Source organism: Vipera berus (genome assembly GCF_964194415.1).
Source record: "Vipera berus genome assembly, chromosome: 1".
Lineage (NCBI taxonomy): Eukaryota > Metazoa > Chordata > Lepidosauria > Squamata > Viperidae > Vipera > Vipera berus.
The window spans coordinates 8,932,192-8,958,573 of NC_138202.1; the positions used below are offsets into that span (position 1 = coordinate 8,932,192).

A 26,382-nucleotide genomic window follows, 5' to 3' on the forward strand; every position below is an offset into this window, starting at 1 on the left:
CACGGGTGAGCGATGGGGAGAGAAAGCACGGGTGAGCGAAAGAAGCAGGCAGGCAAGGCACGGAGATCCGGAGACCTGCTGACGTTTGGGGAGGTTTGGGGAGGTGCGCGCGCACCTCCCCAAATCTCCCCAAACTTCGGCAGGTCTCCGGACGGCGGCGGCTTGGGAGAGGTGCGCGCGATCCTGGAAGCACCGAAGCCTCGGCCGCGCGCAAGTCCTCGGTAAGCTCCGGGCGGTCACTTGCTTCGCGTCTCCTGAGGGAAGGGGGGGCGACTGGAGCGGGCGTGTTTCCTCGCCTGCTGGGCGCCGCGATTTGCCCGGGGAACGCGCGGGCCCCGAATGGCAGCGTGGAACGAGGAAGCGGACAGCCAGGGCTTCCCCGAGAGCCGCGGCCACACAGGGTATTCCTGTGTATTCAGGCTTGCAAAATGGCGGATCGAGCCTCTGCTGGCGGCGGAGGCTTGCAGAACGGCGGATCGGCTTATACTCGAGTCACGAACTTTTTCCAGTTTTTGGGGGTGAAAATGGGGGTCTCGGCTTATACTCGAGTCGGCTTATACTCAAGTATATACGGTAATTAAATTTTTTAATTTTTATCCACACGTCTAATAGTGCCTGTCTAATATGATGATTCTGGAAGTACCGGTGGGCCTTATATTTTCCGTCCCACATTATAGCATGCCACCCAATTTGCATGACGTGGCCTTCTAATGATAGTAGTCTCCTGTTTCTTAAGTGTATCCAATCCTTTATCCATACCGCTATTGCTGCTTGATAATATTTTTCCCAATTCGGGAAGCCGAGCCCTCCTCTTTCCTTTGCATCCTGTAATAATTTTAACTTGATTCTCGGTTTTCTACCTTGCCAGATAAATTTGGATGTAATTCTGTTTAAATTTTCAAAAAAAATCCTTACCTAATTTAATTGGTACACATTGGAATAAAAAGAGTAATTTGGGAAGTATATTCATCTTGATTGTCGCTATTCTCCCCATAAAGGAGAGCTGCAAGTTTTTCCATCTATCTAGGTCTGCTGTAATTTGGTCCATTAACTTGTCATAATTTTCTCTTTTGAGTGAAGTACATCTTGCCGACAGTTGGATCCCCAAGTACCTTACTCTTTTGGACGTCTGGATATTATTTTTTTCTACTAGCTCAGTTTCTTGTAAATTGGACATATTTTTAACTAACATTTTAGTTTTTTCTTTATTAATTTTCAATCCCTCAACATCTCCATAATTTTCCAGCACCTGTAATAATCTTGTTCCAGATTCTAAGGGGTCTTCCAGAATGAAAACTAAATCATCTGCATAAGCCTGTAATTTAAATGTCTCTTTTCTGATTTCTAATCCTTTAATCAGGTTATCTTTTCAGATTACCGTATTCTTGTGAGTGCTTCTAAAGAATGAATAATAAAGGAGATAGTGGACAGCCTTGTCTTGTACCTTTTTGTATTTGAATGCTATTTGTTAATTCTCCGTTTATGATTACTTTTGCCTCTTGTTTGGAATAGATTGCTTTAAACATATTTATGAATTTCCCCCCAAATTCCATCTGTTTGAGTTGAGTCAACATAAAATTCCATTTGACATTATCAAACGCTTTCTGAGCATCAACAAAAATTAATGCCACTTGTTTTTCGCTGTGTAATTCATAATATTCTAAGATGTCTAGTATGATCCTGACATTATGTCTAATTTGTCTTTTAGGCAAGAAGCCGTTTTGGTCAGTATGGATAAATTCAGCTAAATATTTTTTTTAATCTTTCTGCCATTATAGTCGTGAAAATCTTGTAATCCGTGTTCAGTAAAGAAATGGGCCTATAGTTTTTAATGCAGGTCAAATCAGAGTTTTCTTTAGGAATTAGTGAGATGATTGCTTCTTTTCCATGAGTTTGGAATTTTTGCTGTGTTTAGTACCTCATTAAATAAATCCAATAGGGTTGGAACCAAAAGTTCTTGGAGGTTTTTATATATTTCGGACGGTAGTACATCAGGGCCAGGTGTTTTATTACTTTTTTGTTTTTTAATGGCTTCCATAATTTCCTGGACTGTTATATCTTTATTTAGTATATTTTGAAATTCTTCCGAAACCTTCAGTAAGTCTGCTTTCATAAGATAATGTGATATTCTTTCCTCAGTGATCATTTCATCCTCTTTATAAAGATTCTTATAGAATTCATACGTCACCCATTTTTTTCCTTCCTTTTGATGTACTATCTCTCCTGTTTGATTACATAATTTACTAATCCATCTATCATCTTTTTGTTTTTTCAATCTATAGGCCAGCCATCTCCCAGGTTTATTTGCCTGTTCAAATTTTTTTTGTCTAATGCTTTTTATTTTTTGTGCCATGTCTCCCTTTTCTATAATATTCAATTTATGCTTATTTAAATCTAGCTGTTGTTTTAGATCTCTACATTGTGGGGTTTTTTGTAGTTCTAATTCTAATTTTTTGTGTTCTTCCTCTAAACTTTTTCGATATTGCCTTTTCTTTTTATATTCATTGGCCATGTACGCAATTGCAGTTCCTCTCATAACTGCCTTGGCCGTATTGAGTGCTAGTCTCCTCTTTCTTATTTGACTGGAAGAATGTCCGCATTTGTTCCTCCATCTTATGCTTAAATTCTGTTTTGTTTAGAATTGTCTTTTTTAAGAGTCCACCTCCTTGTTGTTGTCTTCTGTTCTTTCCATTTAATTACAATGGGATTATGGTCTGCCCAAGTATTAATGTCTACTATTATATCATCAATATTTGAATTTAATTGTTTTGTTGCCGCCCTGAATAGTATGTAAATTGCTTTTCATTCAAAATTCTCTCCCTCCAACTATCTTGAATATTTAATTCTTCCACCATTTTAAAAAAAAGTACCGGGTAATATTCTCCTGGTTCGTTTCCTTACTTCCTCACTCTTATAATCTAATTCCCTGTCTATAATTGCATTAAAATCGCCAATTATACAAATGTTCTCATATTCCATATCAGCAATAATCTTATGTAGTTTCTTATAAAATTGTCTTTGTTTTTCATTGGGGGCGTAAATTCCTACCAGGGCGACCTTTTTTTTATTCAAGGAAATTTCAATAATCAGTATTCTACCTTCCTCATCTCGATAGACTTGTCTTGCTGGGATTCGTTCTTAAACATATGATAAAGTGGCCTCTTGACTCCCCACCCAAACCCCACCCAAAAGCATCCTGGCTGGACTTGCAAATTATACTGCATATTAGCTTGAATCACACAAGCCGGCAAGCTCTACTGTGGCCCCTAAGTGTCTGCAAATAATGGTTTACGGTTATTAATAATGAGTATTATGGTAATCATTATAATTAAGTAAAATTACCCATAATAATGTATAATTAGCATTATTTATATATTAAGCTTGTATGCCACCCGTAACTGATGTCATCAATCAGTGTGGCCGCCTTTGACATGGTGCCTTTGATCACCTCCTTTAGTGACAGAGTTCCTGGTCCCAAAGACAGTCAGTAAGCGAGGACATATCTGTATTGCGCCATTCAAACTTGTATTAATTGCAATCTACTGTGTCTCATTGCCCACCAGTCTAGGCAACGTTGGGGGGCGGGGGGACACATCACCCTAGTGCACAAAAGAGGGATTTATATACGCCTGTTTCAAGAGACTGTCACAAAATGTCAAGCACAAAGAAATTTGGGTAATAGGACCAATTTGTGTTATTTTGATCCTTTTTCTGGAATAGGTGCTGTTGACTTGAGTTGTGTGACCTAGATTAGATTAGATAACCTTTATTACTATTTTCCCCCTGTGGGTACAATGGCACACATTAAAAAAATGAAATTTAGTTGCTTCCTCTCACAGTGTACACATACATAATACACATTTGAAACATACTATATACAACATATCTATAGACCTACACCCTTACATATAAGTAACATCTAAATATTAATCACTGTACATCTTGAAAACATAACAGAAGGAGGAATGGATGCTTCCCTGGGATTCCCATCCCTGATTCCCTGATTTAGGAGGCAGAAGCCACATGTTGCCCAAAGGCCATGTAATCTATACAGCTAGTCCTCGACTTACAGCCACAATTGAGCCCAAAGTTTCTGTTGTTAAGCGAGACATTTAAGTGAATTTTGCCCCGTTTTATGACCTTTCTTGCCTCCGTTGTTAAGTGAATCCCTGCAGTTGATAACTTAGTAAGCTGGTTGTTGAGGGAATCTGACTTCCCCATGGACCTTGCTTGTCACTAGGTCGCAAGAGGGGATCCCAGGATCTTGGGACACAGCAATGGTCATAAATACGAAGCAGTTTGCCAAGCGTCTGAATTTTGATCACATGATCGTGGGGATGCTGGAAAGGTGTGAAAAACGGCCGTAAGCCCCTTTTTTCCAGTGCCGCTGTAACTTTGAACAGTCACTAAATGAACAGCTGTAAGTCAAGGACTTCCTGTATTCTGATGCAAGAAAAGCAAAACGGGAGGAGAAAGATGCAAAAGCAAAGTGTTTATAGGTAGTCCTTGACTTACGACCTGTCACTTAGCGACTTTGAAGTTACGACAGGCCTCCCCAAGATTACTTACAACCCAGATTCAAAGTTCTGATAGCCAAGCAACTGCCCCCCCCCCATGGTCGCGTGATTGCATGTTGGCCGCAATTTACATTTTGGGGGGCACAAACCGCTGTTTACTTCTATTTCCCAGCAAAAAACAGCTTTTTGTGGATATCGGATTCACTTAATGACAGTGGTGTTCACTTTTGGACTGCAACGTTTGTTGAACGACCGGCGCACAAAAGGTAATAAACTCAAGCGTGATCACAGGGTGACCCGCTTAACAACCGGCATGACTTCCCGGCCCATCTACTGTCGTACGTCAAGGACTACTTGTACTTTAATGACATCTCCTGTAGCCCAAGCCATCAGGAATCTGGGATTAAATAATTAATATTTTAATAACTAAATAAAGACCGCCCAGGGTCAACCCCTTGCAGGCGAGACGGGTGGCAAACAAACTTAATAAATAAAAAGAGAAATCGGGGTGCTGCCTCAAAGCCTCACGAGGTTCACACATCCTCCCTCTCCCTGCCGATATAAAACAAAGCGGAAAGGACCTCCAAGCACATAAGGCTCTACCTGATGAACAGGAAAATGGGAGACGTATTGAGCAGGATTGGGGGACCGCACAGCCTTTGCGATCTCCATGGAGCACGCCAAAACTTGCCACGGTTCATCGGTGTCCATCCACCACCTCTTGCCCTGTACCGGAGGAAAGAAAACCAGATTTAAAATAGGACTCCAGGGAAGAATCAAGCACGTACTAGCCACTAGCCTGCCTCCAGATGTTGTGGATCCTCCAACACTGGAAGTTTTTAAGAGGAGACTGGACAGCCATTTCTCTTGAGATGGTTTAGGCGCAGGGCTAGGCAACCTTGGCCCTTTTATGACTCGTGGACTTCAACTCCCAGAATTCCTGAGCCAGCATGGCTCAGCTTGGAAACCTCTCCCTTTCCCCTCAGCATGGCTGGCTCAGGAATTCTCGGAGTTGAAGTCCACGAGTCATAAAAGAGCCAAGGTGGCCTACCCCTGGTATAGGGTTTCCTGACTGAGCAGGGGGTTGGACTAGATGACCTCCAAGGTCCCTTCCAACTTTATTATTATTATTATTATTATTATTATTATTATTATTATTATTCATTATTGATCATTATTATTATTTACTATTGATCATCACACAGTCAGCCAGATGTTCAGACTGGATTTGGCATTTTTGTCTACCTATTGAGTCCTTACCAAGGACCTATTATTATTATTGTTATTATTGTTGTTGTTATTGTTATTAAAAAGCTGGAAAATGGCAATGGAAAAGCAACAGGGCATCACGTTATCCCCTCCGCTACCACCATCCATCATCAGCTGATAGATTCCAGAATGGCCGATGGGCAGTTTACACTTTAAAAAGAAAAAAAAAGAAAAGAATAATAAATTCATACGCGTCTGAATGAACTACAGGTAATCCTCGACTTTACCACTACAACCGAGTCCAAAATTTCTGTTGCTAAGCAAAGCAGGTGTTAAGTGAGTTACGCCCCATTTTATGACCTTTCCTTTTTTTGGGCCATAGTTGTTAAGGGAATCACTGCAGGTTAAGTGACTAAAGTGGTCGTTAAGCGAATCTGCCTTCCCCCGTTGACTTTGTTTGTCCGGAAGCCGGCTGAGAGGGTTACAGATGGTGATCACATGAACTCAGGACAGGGCAACCGTCATAAATACAGGGCGGCTGCCAAGTGCCTAAATTTTAATCACGGACCATGAGGAGCCTGCAACGGTCGTTAAGTGTGAAAAATGGTCCTAAGTTACTTTTTCAGTGCCGTCGTAATTTCAAAGCGTCACTAAAAGAATAGTTGCAAGCTGAGGACTACCTGCATCAGGATTTCTCAACCTTGGCAACCGGAAGGTGTGTGGACTTCCAACTCCCAGAATTCCTCAGGCAGTGTGTGAAGGCCACATCTCTTAAATCATGCTCGCTGGGGAATTCTGGGAATCGAAGTCCACACAGCTTCAAGCTGTGAAGTTTGAGAAACATTGCTCTATAACAGGGGTCTTCAAACTTCGCAACTTTAAGACCTGTGGACTTCAACTCCCAGAATTATAGGGTTTCCTGCCTGAGCAGGGGATTGGACTAGATGACCTCCAAGGTCCCTTCTTTTAACTTTTGTATTTTTGTATTTTTTATATATCTGCCCTGTTCACCGCCCTGAGTCCTTCGGGAGAAGGGCGGTATATAAATAAAATAATAATAATAATAATAATTATTATTATTATTGTTGTTGTTGTTATTATTATTATAATTCCTCAGCCAGAAGAGAAGAGAAAAGAAGAGGAGAGGAGAGGAGAAGGAAGGAAGGAAGGAAGGAAGGAAGGAAGGAAGGAAGGAAGGAAGGAAGGATCAAACGAAGGACCCACAAACTACCTCCAAAAACAAACAAAATGTTACAATCCCAGTTGTGCTTACACAGCCTTACCACTGCCATCTTTCCCCCTTCGCTACTGACCTTCCTCTCTACACATGCTCACTAAGGGCCGCCAGCCACCCCCAAGCCGCCCACCCTGTAACCCACAAAGGGCCCAAGAAGGCCGATGCTTTCCCAAAACTTGGCGCCTCCACTGGATGTACCGTGAGCGGATTGTCTGCCGAATCCAGGATGTCCGGCATGATCCGATTGGCGTAGGCCAACCTCTCCCTCAGAGTGTTCTTCTTCTTCAGCCCAGTCAGGTTGACCAGATGGATCTTCAGCCAATCCAGACCGTGTTGTCCAAGGGGCTTCCCCTCTGCAAAGAGGAGAATCCCCCGCGTGAAGTCACCCCCCAGGTGGTTGAAGTGAGGAGGACAAGGGTAGGTCCTCCCACGGAAATCCAGGTTGTGAGGGAACCAGAAAACCTCGTCTTTCAGGTGCTTGGCGATGGAGAGCTTGTAGAGCATGTCCATCCGCAGGCTGTAGGTCTCCCTGGCCTTCTTACGGCACTGGGCCATCTTCCATCTCAGAGCCATCTTGGACATTGGCGCACTCTCGGCCAGCTGCTTGGCGAGTTCTTTGGCCTCCCAAGATGGCGGCGGAGGGATGTCCAGTTTCTCATCGCCTTTGTCGTTGAAGATGGAGATGACCACGTCCAATACGGGCTGATTGACTTTCCAAGGGCAGTTGCCCAGAAAGTTCAGCGCATCCAGGACCAAGCAGAGGTGGTCGTGAGGGCACTCCTCTAAAAGAAGCTCGTGCTGGAGCACCCCGTCTTGGCATCGCATCAGCTTGACCGGAGAGAGAGTGTAGGCCCCAAACTGGGAAGAGACCCAGGGCACGGGGGGACATTGCATGGGGAGGATAAAAGAGTCAAAGGTGAGGGTCGTCTCCACAGCCTCCTGGAGAAGCCGGATCAGGATAGAGTGAGGTTTAATGAAACCGATCTGCAAAAGGAAAAAGAGAGGGGATTTTTAAAATACAAAAAAAAAAACAAAACACCCCAAAACCCAAAACCAGCTATCATCCTTAATACGACAGCTCATCCTTGATTTACAACCATTTGTAGGCCAGTGACCGAATTTGGATCACGTGACCCCACAGAGATGCTGCAACGGTGCTTAAGTGAGAAAACTTTTTTCCCCACTGCCCTTGTCACTGTGAACGGGTCACTGAACAAGTGGTTGTGAGTCAAGGACCACCTGTAAAAAGCACGTGGCCGTTTTGGGCTACCCTAGGCCCCGTTTACAAAGGCAAGACAGGCCACTGTTGGCAAATTCACCAGCTTTACAGAAATCATCCATTACAGCAGAGTTCCCCAAACTTTCTGGGTGGGCGGGCTGGAAAGGGAGGGGCAGGCGCCAAGACACGCACATGCGCGCACGTGAATGGGGCCGCGAGCGTGCATGCCAGCAATGGGGGCCGCGACCGCACATGCTGCAAATGGGGCTGCAAGTGCCTGCGCGACACTCGCGGCGACACTAACGCCAGCGCAGGGGCATGAGTGTGCGTATACATGGGCGCACACTGGCCAGTCAGACACACAGCCACGGCCCACAGGTTGGGGACCCCTGCTTTACTGAGTTGGAGGGGAACTTGGAGGTCTTCTAGTCCAGGAGTCCCCAACCCCCTGTCCGTGGACCAGTACCGGGCCGCGGCATGCCAGCAACCGGGCCGCACAAACAAGCAAAGCCCCATCCGTGACATGCAGGCAGCACACAAAACCACGCACTCTCTGGTCTGCGAAAAAAAAACCCCTTCTCCACGGAATGGGTCCCTGGTGCCCAAAAGGTTGGGGACCTCTGTTCTATACCATTTCAGACAAATGATTCTCCACTCTCTTTTTGAAAGCCTCCAGTGATGGATCACCCGCAACTTCTCAGGGGAAGCCGTTCCACTGGCTAATTTTTCTGTCTGTCAGGAAAATTCCTCCTTAGTTCCAGGTTGCTTTTCTCCTTGATCCGTTTCCACCCGTCGCTTCTTGCCCTGCCTTCAGGCGCTTTGGAGAACAGGCTGACCCCCATCTTCTTTGGGGCAGCCCCCTTAAGGTGTTGGAAGATGGGCTATCGTGTCACGCCCCCAGTCCTTTTTTTTTTCCCCACCCGACTAGACGAGGGTCACTCAGGATTTTGCTCACCTGCTTAGTTCCGCGGAAAGAATAGACGTGATACAGAACAGGAATGACAGTCTCCTCGGGCAACGAAGGCAGCAGGCTGTGGTCCAGCTTGAGAGTTTGGACCATCAGTTCTATCAGCTGAAAACCCAGCTGAACCAACAGGCTTGGGGGCCAGACGACTTGCTTGGATATCAAGGAAGGGCTACAGCCCGCCTCTGCTCTCAGCTTCTCCCAATATTCCCGTGGCAAAAAATTATTCACCTGCGGAGGCAAGGAATGGGGTGAAGTTGACCTTCCCGAGGCCGAAAGCAATGGCCCCTTAAGACCAGGGGTCTTCCAACTTGGCCCTTTTATGACTCGTGGACTTCAACTCCCAGAATCCCTCAGCCAGCCTGCCTGTCTGGAGGGATTCTGGGAGTTGAAGTCCACGAGTCATAAGAGAGACAAGGCTTGCCTGCCCCCTGGTCTAGTTAAAGGTCACCTAAGGTGATTGAAGTTAGATACCTGATTATCTCTGGCCAAAAGCTGGACATAGCGATCGTAGGTCTTCTCAAAATTCTCCTCCGAAATGGTACAGCTTTTTCTAAGAATAGTGTATTTATTGTATATTCTAGTACCCAGATCCTTCGCTAAGATGGTGACGCATTCCCCAAGGGCTGGCAGGCTGAAAACCGTCTGAAAAGAAAACAAAGACCGTTTAACTGAAGAGACTCAAGATACGACCCGTAGCAATTTTAGTTTTTTATTTATTTATTTATTTAAATCCCATTTATATCCCGCCCTTCTCCGAAGACTCAGGGCGGCTTACAATCTAAGAAGCACAAATCAAATGTGCTTTAGCAACAGCCTTCGTTCTATGTATATGCCTGCTTATTAGGGCTTTCGGGGGCCCCCCCAAGCGGCATTATTACAAAGTCAGCTTATTGCCCCCCAACAATCTGGGTCCTCATTTTACCTACCTGGGAAGGATGGAAGGCTGAGTCAACCTTGAGCCTGGTGGGACTCGAACCTGCACTAATTGCAGGCAGCTGGTGTTACTTAAGGAGGCATTAGCCCACTGCTCCACCAAGGCTCTTAAAATAATAATAATAATAATAATAATAATAATAATAATAATAATAATAATAATAATAATAATAATAATAATAATAATAGTTAGAGGCATCATTCTATTTTTGTTTCAGTTTTACTTTATCATTTAGTGTTTTTATTATTTAGCTATGGCAATAGCACTTAAGACTTATATACCGCTTCATAACGCTTTACAGCCCTCTCTAAAGCAGTTTACAGAGTTGGCATATTGTCCCCAGCAATCTGGGTCCTCATTTTACAGACCTCGGAAGGATAGAAAGCTCAGCCACCCTTGAGCCGGTCAGGATCGAACTGCCGGTAGTGGCCAGAGTTAGCCAGCAATACTGCATTCTTACTACTGTGCCACCAGGACTCACTCATTCACTCACTCACTCACTCACTCATTCATTCATTTTCCATAGCCACCCAACTCAACCAAAGCAATTAAAGCATATTTAAAACAAACATTAAAACATTAAAAAAACAATAAATTACTGTATGACTTATTACTCAAATGCAGGCTTACCTTAAATTAACTGAAATTCCTATTTATAGTAAGGATAGAAACCAAAAGGGTCGTTTGTGTGTGTGTGGGGGGGAGTCAGCATTACCTCCAGAGGGAGCTTGGCCCAGTGGTCCAGCATTCCTCCAGAGAAACAGCCTGACCGCCTCTCTTTGCAAATGGGTAGAAGTCACGAAGGGGCAACTAATACAACTTATGCAAGACCGCTCCCCGCAACACTCAGAAGCAGCAAGTCACTGTATAGATAAACAAACAGCAAGCCCCACTCGCTCCTAGCACTGATGATGTTACCTAGTTGGGTCATGAGACGTCTGCAAGGAAACCACCAAGCTCAGAGAGCATCAAGGACATACAGTCCTCCTCCTCCTCCTCCTCCTCTCCACAAACCCCACATTCCCTTCTAGCACTGATGATGTTGCCTAGTTGGGTCATGAAACGTCTGCAAGGAAACCAGAGAGCACCGAGGACCTCACCGTTCAACCCCGAGTTACAAATATTCCCTTCATTTACCTGCATCATAAGATCTACGTATTCCTGTTTGGTCAGCACGCAAAGGAAGGGGTACAGGTCTAGTTTGGAAGTGCGCCAAATGTTCTCTTGCTTCTTGAGCTTCGTCAGGTTCTGAAGCAAAGCTGCTTCCCAGTGAGAACGGATCTTGCTCGAAATTTCCCTCTGTGGAAAGGCACGGAACAGATTGTTAACTGTTCAGGTAGTCTTTGATTTAAGGGCTACAACTGGGACCGAATTTTTGCTTCCTAAGGGATGCGGTCGTTTAAGTGAGTCCTCCTGTGACTGCACTTGATGCTTCCCACGATCATTAAGGGAATCACTGCAGTACAGCTCGTCCTTGATTTGCAACGGTTCCTTTAGCGACCGCTCAAAGCGACGACGGCACCGAAGAAAGTGACTTATCAGCATTTTTCACACTTACGGACTTTGTAGCCTCCCTGTGGTCACGCGATCAAAATTCGGACGGTTGCCAATTGGTTCATACTTATGAGCGTTGCCGTGTCCCGGGGTCACGTGATCCCCTTTTGCAGCCTTTTGACAGGCAAAGTCCATGAAGAAGCCGGTTCCACTTAGCAAACCGGGTTACTTATTTCTGAACTGCAGTAATTCACCTAACAACGGTGGCAAGTTAAGGTCGTAAAATGGGACAAAACTCACTTAATTTTAACAACAGTGGCAAGAAAAAAAAAGATGGGGGGGGGGTAAATCACTTAACAACTGTCTTGCTTAGCAATGGAAATTTTGAGCTCCATTGTGGTCGTAGGTCAAGGACTCCCTGTCTTAAATTTGGGCAAAATAATAATTAAAAAAAAAAGTCTTGTGAGTCACATTGTGCACTACGCCACAACGTGCTTTTGCATGGCTCTGCAAACCCAGCCAGTTTTCATTTCATTTCATTTATTATATTTGTATACCGCCCTTCTCCCGAAGAACTCAGGGCGGCGAACAGGGCACATAAAAAATACAGAATACAAAAATTAAAAAAGAATTAAATAAGAGCCCGAGCTAAAAACAGTAGAATAATATAAAAATCCCCAATAAAAACCCCAGCACATCCCCCATCAGGCCAGGCCGGCTTGCTCAAATAGGTAGGTCTTCAGACCGCGTCGGAAGGAGCGAAGGTCAGGTGCCATCCGGAGCTCAACCGGCAGCTGATTCCATAAAGCCGGGGCCCCCACAGAGAAGGCCCTCCCCCTGGGGGCCACCAGCCGACATTCTCTGACCAGAGGCACCCTGAGGAGGCCCTCTCTGTGGGAACGCACAGGGCGGAGGGAAGTTGACGCCGGCAGCAGGTGATCCCGGAGGTACTCCGGACCCATGCCATGTAGGGCCTTGAAAACCATTACCAAAACCTTGAACCTCACCCGGAAGACAACTGGTAGCCAATGCAGCTCGCGGAGCAAAGGTGTAACATGGGAGTACCGGGAAACTCCCAAGACAACTCTCGCGGCTGCATTCTGTACCAGCTGGAGCCTCCGAGTGGTCTTCAAGGGAAGCCCCATGTAAGTTAAGTTCTAGTTCAGTGATGACCAACCTTTTAGAGACCGAGTGCCCAAATCACAACCCAAAACCCACTTATTGATCGCAAAGTGCCAGGGCTGCATAACCATTGTGGTGCCCTTGGGGGGGGGGTGGCCAACTGGGTGGGCAGGGCTGCGGTTGTCACGGCAGACTGGGTGGGTGTGGCTGGGATGGGCATGGTCACCTCAATGTTGCTCATGGGGGGGGGACGCCTGTGGGGGCCAGGCAGGGTTGGGGGAGATCCAGGGGGTCTCTGGCAGGTGGGGCGATGGGCAGGAGGACCAGCATAGATGGAGAAGAGGCACGCAATGCCCATAGTGAACCACTGATTTGCTTAACGGCTGCCACAAAAGAAGGCTGAAAAATGTTGGGTGGGTCACACGACCGAACCATTTTACAACAGTCAGTAGTTACGACCATGATAGGCAAGTTCCATTCCGGTCGTAACTCGAGGACTTCCTATTTTTCATCCCTTCCTTTCCCATTCCGGCCAGAAACGCAACTCTCTCCTCAAGAGTTAATTTTACCACTTTGACAGTTGTAGCTGTGATAGGTCTGGTGGCTTCCACCGAATCAACCGTGACCCTGTCGGAAGTCTCCAACTTGTATTGTTTTCGGAATCGCTGCTTCAGTTCTTCTACGGTGAAATTGAGCTTGGCGTAAGAAACAGAATTATTCTGAGGGGAAAGAGGGGGGAAAAAAAATCCGTGATGATGTCTCAGGGATACCGGTAGTCCTTGACTTATGACCAATTGCTTAGCAAGTGTTTGAAGTTCCGACAGACCTACCTGGGGGAGACAGATTGTCCTCGACTTACAACCATTCGTTTGGTGACCATTTGAAGTTACAACGCCACTGTGACTTAGGACCATTTTTCACGCTGATGACCGCTGTAGCATCCCCATGGTCATGTGATCAAAATTCGGATGCTTGGCAACTGACTCATATTTATGTCGGTTGCAGTGTTCCGGGGTCTGGCAGCAAAATCAATGGGCAAGCCAGATTCACTTTACAACCGTGTTATTAACTTACCAATTGCACCGTGGCAAGAAATGTCATAAAACGGGGCAAAACTCACTTAACAACTGTCTCGCTTAGCAACAGCTATTTTGGGCTGAAGTGCGGTTGTAAGTTGTACTTATGACGCAGATTCCAAATTCCAAAGCTGCCCCTCCCCAGAGTCATGTGATCACACTTTGGGCACTTGGCAACTGAGCTGCATGTATTCAACTCCCAGAATTCCCTAGCCAGCATGGCTGGTTCAGGAATTCTGGGAGTTGAAGTCCACAGGTTGCCATAGTTGCCCACCCCTGGCTAGGATATCTGAAACGAGTTTCACTGAAGCGTGAGGAAGAGTTGACGGTCATTTGGTGGAGACGGTCAGATGGCTGTGCATGGGTGCAAAAGAGGAAAAACTCAGAATCAAAGGCAAAAAATTAATAATAATGCCTCAGCTGAAGGCAGGCAAATCGTGCTGGTTTATTTATTTTTTTAAAAAAGAAGACACCCTCAAGTCAAGCTTAATTCCTGGCTATTACCCCACACTGCAACGGCAACAGGCAGAGCAGGAGATTTTAAACCTAACCTATGATGGGTCTCCAACCCAAGGACATAAATGGGACAGGATGGTATGGTATAGCATAGTATGGCACAGGATAGGACAGGACAGAATATATCAAATGGAGTGGAGTGGAATGGAATAGAATAGAATCATTATTTAGAATAGAATAGAATGGAATGGAATGGAATAGAATCTTTATTGTGAATAGAATAGAATAGAATAGAATAGAATAGAATAGAATAGAATAGAATAGAATGGAATGATATAATATAACATAATATAATATACCGTATATACTTGAGTATAAGCCGAATTTTTCAGCCCACTTTTTGGGCTGAAAAAATCCACTTCGGCTTATACTCCAGTCAACAAAAAAAAAAAGAACTTACCGAGGACTTGCGCGCGGCCGAGCTACTTTGCCTGACGCTGCTGGGGTCGCCCGGGCGCCTCTGCTCGCCCTCAGCAGCACCTGGCCCGGAATCACATGCGAAACAAGCCCGGCAGAGGAGCCGGAGCGGCGAGCAGAGGCGCCCGGCCCAGATCCTGCAAGGCCCGGCCGAGACACGCCCCCAGCAGCGGAGCTGCTCCGGCTCCTCTGCCGGGCTTGTTTTGCATGTGAGCTACTTTGCCTGACGCTGAGAAGACCCGCTTGGGCACTCGGGTTGGTGTCAGTCTCCGCAGGCCCTTCTCATTTCCAGGAACGTCAAGCGCGCTTGGCTCCCCACCCCCACGGCAGGGCAGGGCAGGGCAGAGACTTGCTCGCCCTTCTGACGGCCCTGAAGAGAAACAAAGGGCTTGCAAACTCCCCGCGAGAAGCTGGGCGAAGCGCGCGGCTGGGCGAGTGTGTGCCTGCGCGCGTATTTACGAAAGAAACGCTCCGAGAGTTCTTCTTTCTCCGCCCCCTTGGGGGGAACTCTAGCGACTGCTGTAGCCGCGCTTCTCTTCTCGGCTCCGAAAATAGGGATTTCTACTCTCTCTCTCTCCCCTCCCCACCCCGCATTCTCCTGCCTCTTCGATTGCGACAATAAAAGGGCGAAGGGTGCGCTGGTTTCTTCCTCCTTCCTCCCCCCCTCCCCTCCCCTCCCCGATTGTCAGGTGAGGCAGCTGGAGGTCTGGCCGGGAGATTGTAGCCGTTTTGAAACGCCGCGTCTTGAAACGCCCGATCAGCTGATTTTCGGGTGGAAGAGCCGCGGCTTGAATCTGTTTGCATCTGCCTGAATTAGACCGAAACGGCCTGAATTTGACCAGAGTTGCTTTGTAATGGCTGGAGGAACTGCAGAGGAGGTCTTGCCGGGAGATTGTGGCCGTTTTGAAACGCCGCGGCTTGAAACACCCGATCAGCTGATTTTCGGGGCGGAAAGAGCCACGGCTTGAATCTGCTTGTATTTGTTTGAACTTAACCAGAAACGGCTCGTAATGGCTGGAGGAACTGCGGAGGGAGTGAATGCTCCAGCCTGGAATATTTGGAAAGGCTGGGGGAACCGGATGAACTGCAGCTTAAGCGACTGTTGCCGGAGGAGCCATGGCTTGAAACGCCCCAGTTTTGGGGCAGCGTTTGCTTGTTCCGGGTAGAAAAAACGCTGTCGACCCCGGCATCTTTTGCGGGGAGGGGTGAGGTGGGGTGGGGTGGGGTGGAGGAAGCAGTTTGCGAAGCAGCCGAAATGGGGGTGTCAAGCCCTACGGGGACCAGGGGAGCACTTCCAACAATGCCCGCGCAGCACCGAAGGCCCATTGGCGCCCGCACCCCCCAACTGTTCGGCGGGCGAACGCCAGACCCACTGCCGCACTTACAGCTGATCGGCGGCCGGAGGAGATTGCGAGCGGCTGCGGAGGTTCCGCGCCGGCACAAACAGCTAATCGGCGGCTGAAGGAGACTGCGAGCGGCTGCAGAGGTTCCGCGGCCGCATCAACAGCTGATCGGCGGCCAGAGGAGATTGTGGACGGGCGCAGAGGGTCCGCGTCAGCACAGACAGCTGATCGGCGGCTGAAGGAGACTGCGAGCGGCTGCGGAGGTTCCTGGCGGTTGTAGCGGCATGCAAGGTCTGCGAAGCAGCCACCCACACTCTCCAAGCCGCCATCGGACCCTTGAGGCCCGTGCGACCGGCGGCGGCTGTTTCTAGCTGCCGCTCAGTTGATCGCGCTGCGTGACCACCGGTAGACGTCCCCGGCTGCCCCTTAGCTGTTTGTGCCGGCGCGGAACCTCCGCAGCCGCTCGCAGTCTCCTTCAGCCGCCGATCAGCTGTCTGTGCTGACGCGGACCCTCTGCGCCCGTCCACAATCTCCTCCGGCCGCCGATCAGCTGTTGATCCGGCCGCGGAACCTCTGCAGCCGCTCGCAGTCTCCTTCAGCCGCCGATCAGCTGTCTGTGCTGACGCGGACCCTCTGCGCCCGTCCACAATCTCCTCCGGCCGCCGATCAGCTGTTGATGCGGCCGCGGAACCTCTGCAGCCGCTCGCAGTCTCCTTCAGCCGCCGATTAGCTGTTTGTGCCGGCGCGGAACCTCCGCAGCCGCTTGCAATCTCCTCCGGCCGCCAATCAGCTGTAAGTGCGGCAGCGGGTCTGGCGTTCTCCCGCCGAACAGTTGGGGGGTGCGGGCGCCAATGGGCCTTCGGTGCTGCGCGGGCATTGTTGGAAGTGCTCCCCTGGTCCCCGTAGGGCTTGACACCCCCATTTCGGCTGCTTCGCAAACTGCTTCCTCCACCCCACCCCACCCCACCTCACCCCTCCCCGCAAAAGATGCCGGGGTCGACAGCGTTTTTTCTACCCGGAACAAGCAAACACGCAGGCAACCCTGCACTATTCAGCTCAGTGAAGTCACGCTTGAAACGGCTTGAAACGCCCGATCAGCTGATTTTCGGGGCGGAAAGCGTGCGGTGCTGTTGTGTTTTTTTTTCCTCCCCCCGAAAGTGAACGGCAGCTTTCCGTACTAGTGTATTTGTACTGCCGCGAGTGACAACTGACAAAGCTTGCCGGTGTGATCTTGATTTTGGAACTGATGAAGTCTGTTAACTAATTGATTGGCACTCCGGTTGCTCATCGCCGTGAAACTAGACCTTGTTTTTGGGTTTTTTTTTGTACTTTGGGCTGATCAAATGGAATAAATGGAATAAATAAAAACACTGGCATGTCAAGACACCAGCACAAAGACCAAGGTACAAGCAGCTCTCCTTCAGTCATTATTGAAACATTTGATCAGCCCAACTTCTTCTTCTTATTATTATTATTATTAAATCTGTTTTTTAACCAAGCGTGACTTCACTGAGCTGAATAGTGCAGGGTTGCCTGCGTGTTTGCTTGTTCCGGGTAGAAAAAACGCTGTCGACCCCGGCATCTTTTGCGGGGAGGGGTGAGGTGGGGTGGGGTGGGGTGGAGGAAGCAGTTTGCGAAGCAGCCGAAATGGGGGTATATAGAGGATGGGAGGTTCCCACCGAGAGAGCCAGCAGAGTTGTTGTCAAAGCGCGTCACACGCCTTTCCAACCACCAGAGAAGGGAGGAATAAGAAAGAAACACACACACACACACACCCACACACCAGGAAATCGAGGAAGCTTGCGTAAGATCTGAAGGAGACACGATCGTGGGAAAGGCACCGAGCGTGCCGTGGAAAAAAAAGAAAGGGTGGACTTGGGCTCGGCTGGTTTCGCAACGGGAAATGGGAAATCCCCGCAAAAGATGCCGGGGTCGACAGCGTTTTTTCTACCCGGAACAAGCAAACGCTGCCCCAAAACTGGGGCGTTTCAAGCCATGGCTCCTCCGGCAACAGTCGCTTAAGCTGCAGTTCATCCGGTTCCCCCAGCCTTTCCAAATATTCCAGGCTGGAGCATTCACTCCCTCCGCAGTTCCTCCAGCCATTACGAGCCGTTTCTGGTTAAGTTCAAACAAATACAAGCAGATTCAAGCCGTGGCTCTTTCCGCCCCGAAAATCAGCTGATCGGGCGTTTCAAGCCGCGGCGTTTCAAAATGGCCACAATCTCCCGGCAAGACCTCCTCTGCAGTTCCTCCAGCCATTACAAAGCAACTCTGGTCAAATTCAGGCCGTTTCGGTCTAATTCAGGCAGATGCAAACAGATTCAAGCCACGGCTCTTCCACCCGAAAATCAGCTGATCGGGCGTTTCAAGACGCGGCGTTTCAAAACTGCTACAATCTCCCGGCCAGACCTCCAGCTGCCTCACCTGACAATCGGGGAGGGGAGGGGAGGGGGGGAGGAAGGAGGAAGAAACCAGCGCACCCTTCGCCCTTTTATTGTCGCAATCGAAGAGGCAGGAGAATGCGGGGTGGGGAGGGGAGAGAGAGAGAGAGAGAGAGTAGAAATCCCTATTTTCGGAGCTGAGAAGAGAAGCGCGGCTACAGCAGTCGCTAGAGTTCCCCCCAAGGGGGCGGAGAAAGAAGAACTCTCGGAGCGTTTCTTTCGTAAATACGCGCGCAGGCACACACTCGCCCAGCCGCGCGCTTCGCCCAGCTTCTCGCGGGGAGTTTGCAAGCCCTTCATTTCTCTTCAGGGCCGTCAGAAGGGCGAGCAAGTCTCTGCCCTGCCCTGCCCTGCCGTGGGGGTGGGGAGCCAAGCGCGCTTGACGTTCCTGGAAATGAGAAGGGCCTGCGGAGACTGACACCAACCCGAGTGCCCAAGCGGGTCTTCTCAGCGTCAGGCAAAGTAGCTCACATGCAAAACAAGCCCGGCAGAGGAGCCGGAGCAGCTCCGCTGCTGGGGGCGTGTCTCGGCCGGGCCTTGCAGGATCTGGGCCGGGCGCCTCTGCTCGCCGCTCCGGCTCCTCTGCCGGGCTTGTTTCGCGTGCGAGCTACTTTGCCGGCCGCTGCTGAGGGAAGATCTCTGGAGAGGAGCATAAGGTGAGCTGCTGCATTTCCCAGCCTCGGCTTATACTCGAGTCACTAACTTTTCCCATTTTTTGGGGGTAAAATTAGGGGGTCTCGGCTTATATTCGAGTCGGCTTATACTCAAGTATATACGGTAATAGAATAGAATAGAATAGAATAGAATAGAATAGAATAGAATAGAATAGATTGGAACGATAGAATAGAATAGAATAAATTGAAATGAAAGAATAGAATAGAATAGAATAGAATAGAATAGAATAGAATAGAATAGAATAGAATAGAATAGAATAGAATAGATTGGAATTATAGAATAGAATAGAATAGAATAAATTGGAATGATAGAATAGAATAAATTGAAATGAAAGAATAGAATAGAATAAATTGAAATGAAAGAATAGAATAGAATAGAATAGAATAGAATAGAATAGAATAGAATAGAATAGAATAGAATAGAATAGAATAAATTGGAATGATAGAATAGAATAGAATAGAATAGAATAGAATAAATTGAAATGAAAGAATAGAATAGAATAGAATAGAATAGAATAGAATAGAATAGAATAAATTGGCCAAGCATGATTGGACACACAAGGAATTTGTCTCCAGTGCATAAGCTCTGAGTGTACGTACAAACAACAGTGATGTCATAGATCACAAATCATAATTACAATCATAAATCATACAACAAGAGTGATTGTAGCAGAGTGATGGCATGGGGGGAAAAACACTACCTATAAAATAAAACCCCTCAGAGGTAGCCAAGAGTGCAATTTTACCTTCTTGTAGAATTTTTCCAGGAGCGGCACGGTAGAGGTTGGAGGGGAAAAGAATTGTGGCTGGAAGTCTGGCTTGACCGTCTGGATGGCCCTGAGGACCATCATGACCTCGTTGTCTTCGTAGGTGGAATCCTTGAAGAAGTTTTGCAAGGAGAAACCCTCACTTTCCAGCTGTTCGATGCACCTGTTGGAGAGAGCGACAGCTTGAGCTTCCGGACAGCATGTGTAGCTCTTGCCTTCCAACCATCCGTTTACCACAGCGTTACTAACTTAACAGCTGCAAGTATTCACTGGGCAACTGTGGCAAGAAAGGTCGTAAAACGGGACACAACGTGCTTAACAACTGTCTCGCTTAGCAACATTAATTTTGGGGTCAATTGTGGTCGCAAGTCAAGGACAACTGATACAGGAGTCTAAGGCAGGCATGTCCAAAGTCCGGCCCGCGGGCCATTTGCGGCCCAGGGGGCGGTTTAATACGGCCCTCTAACAGCCCTCCCTGCTCTGTGTAAATGTGGCCCTCCCACGGCCCTCCCTTCTGATTGAGGGCGGCAAGCAGAAGACTGTCTGCCATAGGAGGGAGGGCGGTGAGAGGGCTGCATCGGAAGCCCGATCCTGACATCACCGCCCTCTGTCGCTCACAGGGCTTTTTTTCTCAAAGAACGCTTTCTCATAGAATGCTCAAAAAGGTTCCGGCACCTTTTTTTTTACACACACACACGCACACGCTTTTGCACAAGCTATGCTACTCCCTCCAAACTCGTGCGTCCTACTTTCCTCGCTCATCTTCCAAAACTCCAAACTAGGACACGCGAGTTTGGAGTTGGAGAAGGCGAGCAAGAAAAGTAGGACATGTGAGTTTGGGAAGGCGGGCATCCGATGGTGACTGCCGGTTCGGCACTGTCAGCAAGAGTTTGCACGGGAGCAGGCCGGTGAGGAGCACATGGCAAGGCTACCGCTCCCTCTGCTATCGGCCAGCCCTTAGCAGGCACTGAGCAGAGAGCAAACGTGCAGCATGACAAACCCCCACAGCCTCGACAAGGTGCTGAAGATGTCTCTGCAGAGGAAGACCAAAGTTCATTCGGCAGCTGGTGTGTGTGTGCACGCGCGCACGTGCGTTCTGTGTTTCACAGCCTACTTCCCTCGCTTGCCTTCTCCGAACTCCAAACTTGGAAGACGAGCGTAGGACACGCGAGTTTGGAGTTGGAGAAGGCAAGCAAGGGAAGTAGGATGCGCGAGTTTGGAGTTTGGGAAGGTGAGGAGATTTGGAATTTCTCTCAAGCTACTTTAGCTGTTGGAATTGCTCACAAGATTGGAAGCTCTCTCTCTCTCTCTCTCTCTCTCTCTCTCTCTCTCTCTCTCTCTCTCTCTCTGTGTGTGTGTGTGTGTGTGTGTGTGCACGTGCACGCATTCTGTGTTTCACAGCCATTTTATGGGCTGGGATGTGGGGAGCTGGACAGGGGTAGGTAGGGCCCTGACCTAGCAGAATTTGTGAAGTGGTGGAAGTGTGTGAGCTGTTACCAGAGAGTCTGACCTTAATAATTCATTTGCATTTAATTGTAATTGTTCAAAGAATGTTCGGAAAAATGTTCGGCCCTCCAGCATGTTCACTTCATCCAATCTGGCCCTCTCTGAAAAAAGTTTGGACACCCCTGGTCTAAGGGCACGGATACAGGTATTCCTCAAAAGTTATGACCGCAATTGGGATCAGAACTTTCATTGCGAAGGTGGTTGTTAAGTGAGTGGCGCCCTGTTTTATGACGGTTTTGCCGTGGTTGGTAAGCAGATCACCGCAGATGTCAAGAGAATCATGCAGTTGTTAAGTGAATCTGACTTCCCCTGTGAATGTTGCTTGTCAGAAGGCGGATGGGAAGTTTGCAAATAGTGATCACATGACAACAGGTATGCTGCAATGGTCATAAGTGTGAGGACTGGTCATAAGTCACTTTTTTCAGTGCCACTGTAACTTTGAAGTCACTAAATGAGGGCTGTTAGTCGAGGACTACTTGCAAATGTAATTAACATAAAAAGAATCTGAGGATGAGAGCTACAGTCATGTAGGCCTGTGTTTCCCAACCTTGGCAACTTTAAGACGTGTGGACTTCAAATCCCTGAATTCCCTGGCCTAGCATGGCTGGCTGGGGAATTCTGGGAGTTGAAGTCCACACATCTCAAAGTTGCCAAGGTTGAGAAACACTGGCCTAGACCAGGGGGTCTTCAAACGTGGCCCTTTTATGACTTGTGGACTTCAACTCCCAGAATCCCTCAGCCAGCGTGCCTGGCTGAGGGATTCTGGGAGTTGAAGTCCACAAGACATAAAAGGGCCACGTTTGAAGACCCCCTGGTCTAAGGAAACTCTTCAGCATAACTCGCTAATAGCATCTCCGATCAGCCTCAGCAGATGGAATCTGGAGTGAGATCAAGATGGATGGATGGATTCACTGGCAGAAAGATTGTCGTAAAGGTCAACAACATCCTGCAGGCAACCATTTTCAATGTGATATTCTATGGTACCACTCTATGGTAGCAAGGTGAAGTCTGAAGAAGCAGGACAGAAATAACGTTGACAATTTGGAACAATGATACTGTGGAGTATAACAGAATAACAAGAGTTGGAATGGACTTTGGAGGTCTTCTAGGGCCAACCCAGTGCCCAAGCAGGAGACTTTAACCTTTCTAGACAAATGATACCACTCTAGTGGAAGAAAGTGAAGAGGAACTAAAGAGCCTCTTGTTGCAGGTGAAGGAGAGTGCAAAACTTGGGTTGAAACTTACCATTAAGAAAACCAAGATCATGGCATCTGGCCCTCTCAATTCCTGGCAAATAGATGGGGAAGAAATGGAGGTAGTGACAGATTTTATTTTCCTGGGCTCCAAGATCACCGCAGACGGGGACTGTAGTCAAGAAATTAAAAGACGCTTGCTCCTGGGGAGGAAAGCCATGGCAAATCTAGACAGCACACTAAAAAGCAGAGACATCACCCTGTCAACAAAAGTGTGAATAGTCAAGGCTATGGTCTTCCCAGTTGCAATGTATGGCAGTGAAAGTTGGACCATAAGAAAGGCTGAGCGCCAAAGAATTGAGGCCTTTGAACTATGGTGCTGGAGAAGACTCCTGCGATTCCCTTGGACTGCAAGGCGATCAAACCGGTCAGTCCTAGAGGAGATCAACCCTGACTGCTCTTTAGAAGGCCAGATCCTGAAGCTAAAACTCAAATCCTTTGGCCACCTAATGAGAAGGAAGGACTCACTGGAGAAGAGCCTAATGCTGGGAAAGATTGAGGGCAATAGAAGAAGGGGACGACAGAGAATGAGGTGGCTGGATGGAGTCACTGAAACAGTAGGCGTGAGCTTAAAGGGACTCCAGAAGATGGTAGAGGACAGAAAGGCCTGAAGGAACGTTGTCCATGGGGTCGCGATGGGTCGGACACGACTTCGCAGCTAACAACAAGACAAATGGCTGTCCAATCTCTTCTCAAAAGCCTCCAGTGATGGGAGCACCCACAACCTCTGAAGGCAAGGAGATTCTTGAGAATCCCACAGACTGCCAAGGAAGCAACCCAGTGGATCACAGAACATATCAATCCAAACTTCTCATCCCATCAACCAGGCTCAAATTATCCTACTTTGAACACATCACAAGCCCATAGAGCTGGGAAAGAAAGAAGGAAGAAGATGAAAAGGACGAACAGGAACAAGAGGGATGGAACTGATTTACAGTGGCGACGGGTTGCACCATCGGAAGGCCAGGTTGGGAACAGATCATCCTGGAGAAGATCGATTTATGGGGTCGCTAAAAGCCAATACCGCTTGAGGGTGCACAATCTATCAATCAAGCTGCGCCAGGCATGCTTCGCCAGCTGCCAGTCAGCCATCCACGGCAGGGGGAGTGGGAGTTGTGGGATGCTTTTGGGGGTGGGGTGGGGGGTGGCGTTACCCTAAAGGGACTCGAAACTACTTGTTCCAAGGTCACACCACGGAATGCAGCACCATCCAGCCTGCCAAGCCGGGGACTGTTACCAAAACTGTTTGAATGTAATTGGACAGTTGGAGATAACCAGGGAAGGGAAGATGGGAAGAAGGGAAAAGTTAACCAGATGCTTTGGGCGTGAAAACTCAGATCCGGCTTTGCTACACTGCAATCACTTGGCTCTAGTAAAGTGTACTCTTGTTAACAGTGGGTTCAGGAGGCTCTTTTCTAACTTACCAAGCTGGGATGGCTCAATCGATCAATCACTCAATCAAAGTTTGTGGTGAGTGGTTGAGATTTCCACCCCAAGGAAGCATTTGAGAGGTTTTGGCCTCTCCACTTGCCACAGCTTCCTTGATGTAGTTTAAAATATCATTCATTCCCCTCCTCCCACGGTCTATGATTGATTATGTGCTATCAAGTGGTTTCCACTCCTAGCAACCACATAAATACTCTCCTTGACGTTCTACGATTATCCTAAGATTAATGGATAAAAGGTTGACCGGAGGACAGTAGCATTTTATTTATGGACTGCTCCAAGTGATTTATCTCGCAGGAGGTTTGCGACTATAATTTTATCTAGACGTTTTTTTATCAAGGCTGATCTTTTGTTAACAGGATTCAACGCTGAGTAATTTTTCGGCGGCATTTCAACTAGGGAAGGGCATTTTCTCTTTTGAGAATTGCTCCCAGGGCATTCTCAGTGGTTCTCCGTCAGCACTGCAGCTTGTCAGGAGCTAATCTGATGCTTGCATGGTCTGGAGGCACCTCTCGCAATTCCCCAGGGAGTCAATCAATCAGTCAATCAGAAAGGAGTTGGAAGGGACCTTGGAGGTCTTCTAGTCCAACCCTTTGCTCAAGCAGAAGACCCTATACCCTTTCAGACAAGTCTCTTCTTAAAGACATCCAGTGATGAAGCACCCACAACTTCTGGAGGCAAGCTGTTCCACTGATTAATTGTCCTCACTGTTAGGAAGTTTCTTCTTAATTCCAGGTTGCTTCTCTCCTTGATTAGTTTCCATCCATTGTTTCTTGTCTTGCCTTCTGGTGCTTTGGAAAATGACCTCCTTCTTTGTGGCAGCCCCTCAAATACTGCTATCAAGTCACTCCTGGTCCTCCTCTTTTGCAGGCTAGCCATACGCAAATCCTGCAACCGTTCTTCCTATGTTGCAGTCTCCAGGCCTTTAGTCATCTTAGTTGCTCTTCTCAGCACTTTTCCCTAAAGTCTCAACAATTGGTTTTTTTTTGTGATGTGGTGACCAAAACTGGAGACAGGATTCCAGGTGTGGCCTTACTATGATTTTATAAAGCGATACTAATACTTTACATGACTTTGATTCTATGCCTCTGTTTATGCAACCAAGGACTGTATTAGCCTTTCTGGCTGCTGCCGCACACGGCTAGGCTCACAACCATTTGTTTAGTTACGACATCACTGAAAAAAGTGACTCACGGCCAGTCCTTGCAATTATAACTGTTGCAACAGCCCCAGGGGTCATGGTGACGCAATCAAAATGTTTACACGCTTACAACTGTCTGTCTGTCTGTCTGTATATATGTATGTAGGGACGCAGTGGCTCAGTGGGTTAGGACGCTGAGCTTGTCGATCAGAAGGTCGGCAGTTTGGTGGGTCGAATCCCGAGTGCTGTGTAGCAGAATGAGCGCCTGTTACTCGTCCCAGCTTCTGCCAACCTAGCAGTTCGAAAGCACGTAAAAAAAATGCAAGTAGAAAAATAGGGACCGCTACGGTGGGAAGGTAGAAGCGTTCCGTGCGCCTTTGGCGTCTAGTCATGCCGGCCACATGACCACGGAGATGTCCTCGGACAAGCGCTGGCTCTTCAGCTTTGAAACGGAGATGAGCACCGGCCCCTAGAGTCGGAAACGACTAGCACGCATGTGCGGGGGAACCTTTACCTTATATATGTACATATATATGTGTGTGTGCCTGGGCGTGTGCGTGTGTTTGTGTATGTTCCCTCCCCAGCCCCAGTTCAAACAGGAAAAGCATCCCAAGACGATCCTATGCCCAAGAGATAATGTTTCTCAACTACGGCAGCTTGTAGATGTGTGGACCATGCTGGCTAAGGGGATACTGGGAATTAGAAGTCCACCCTTTAAAATTTGCAAGGTGGGGAAACGCTGTTTAAGAGCTCCTTACCTTGAAATGATAAGGGGTTCCGCTTTGATTCGACCCATGCAATTGAGCACAGCCATGTAACAATCCTGATTCGGCTTGAGGTCATTTTCTTCCAGCATAGAAAACAGCCAGCCAATTTTCATCAGCGCACCCTAAGCAGAGAAGGAAAAAGGAATGAAATGCAACCACGGACTCGATCCGGGTAATCTTATCTTACCACCACCACCCACTGTCCCCAGCCCCTAAAAATAAACATAACACGGTCTAAAATATAAAATGGAGTTCTGCCACCTTGAAAAAAAATTTGAGAATATTCACTGACCGCATTTATATAACACACTAAGCTGTATTGGGGGTTAATCCATG

The 26,382-nt window shown here is 47.7% G+C and overlaps 1 protein-coding gene across 1 annotated transcript in view; it reads right to left on the reverse strand.

Moving 5' to 3' along the window:
* Positions 1–26,382, reverse strand: part of POLRMT (RNA polymerase mitochondrial) — a 74,298-nt gene that overhangs the window by 41,405 nt on the left and 6,511 nt on the right. The window contains exons 4-11 of the mRNA XM_081320773.1: positions 26,038–26,168; positions 19,913–20,096; positions 13,269–13,418; positions 11,221–11,382; positions 9,621–9,791; positions 9,138–9,377; positions 7,162–7,947; positions 5,121–5,243 (exon numbers count right to left, since the gene is read on the reverse strand). Of these exons, the coding sequence (XP_081176899.1) occupies positions 5,121–5,243; positions 7,162–7,947; positions 9,138–9,377; positions 9,621–9,791; positions 11,221–11,382; positions 13,269–13,418; positions 19,913–20,096; positions 26,038–26,168 (1,947 nt within the window). The remainder of the gene's footprint in view (positions 1–5,120; positions 5,244–7,161; positions 7,948–9,137; positions 9,378–9,620; positions 9,792–11,220; positions 11,383–13,268; positions 13,419–19,912; positions 20,097–26,037; positions 26,169–26,382) is intronic.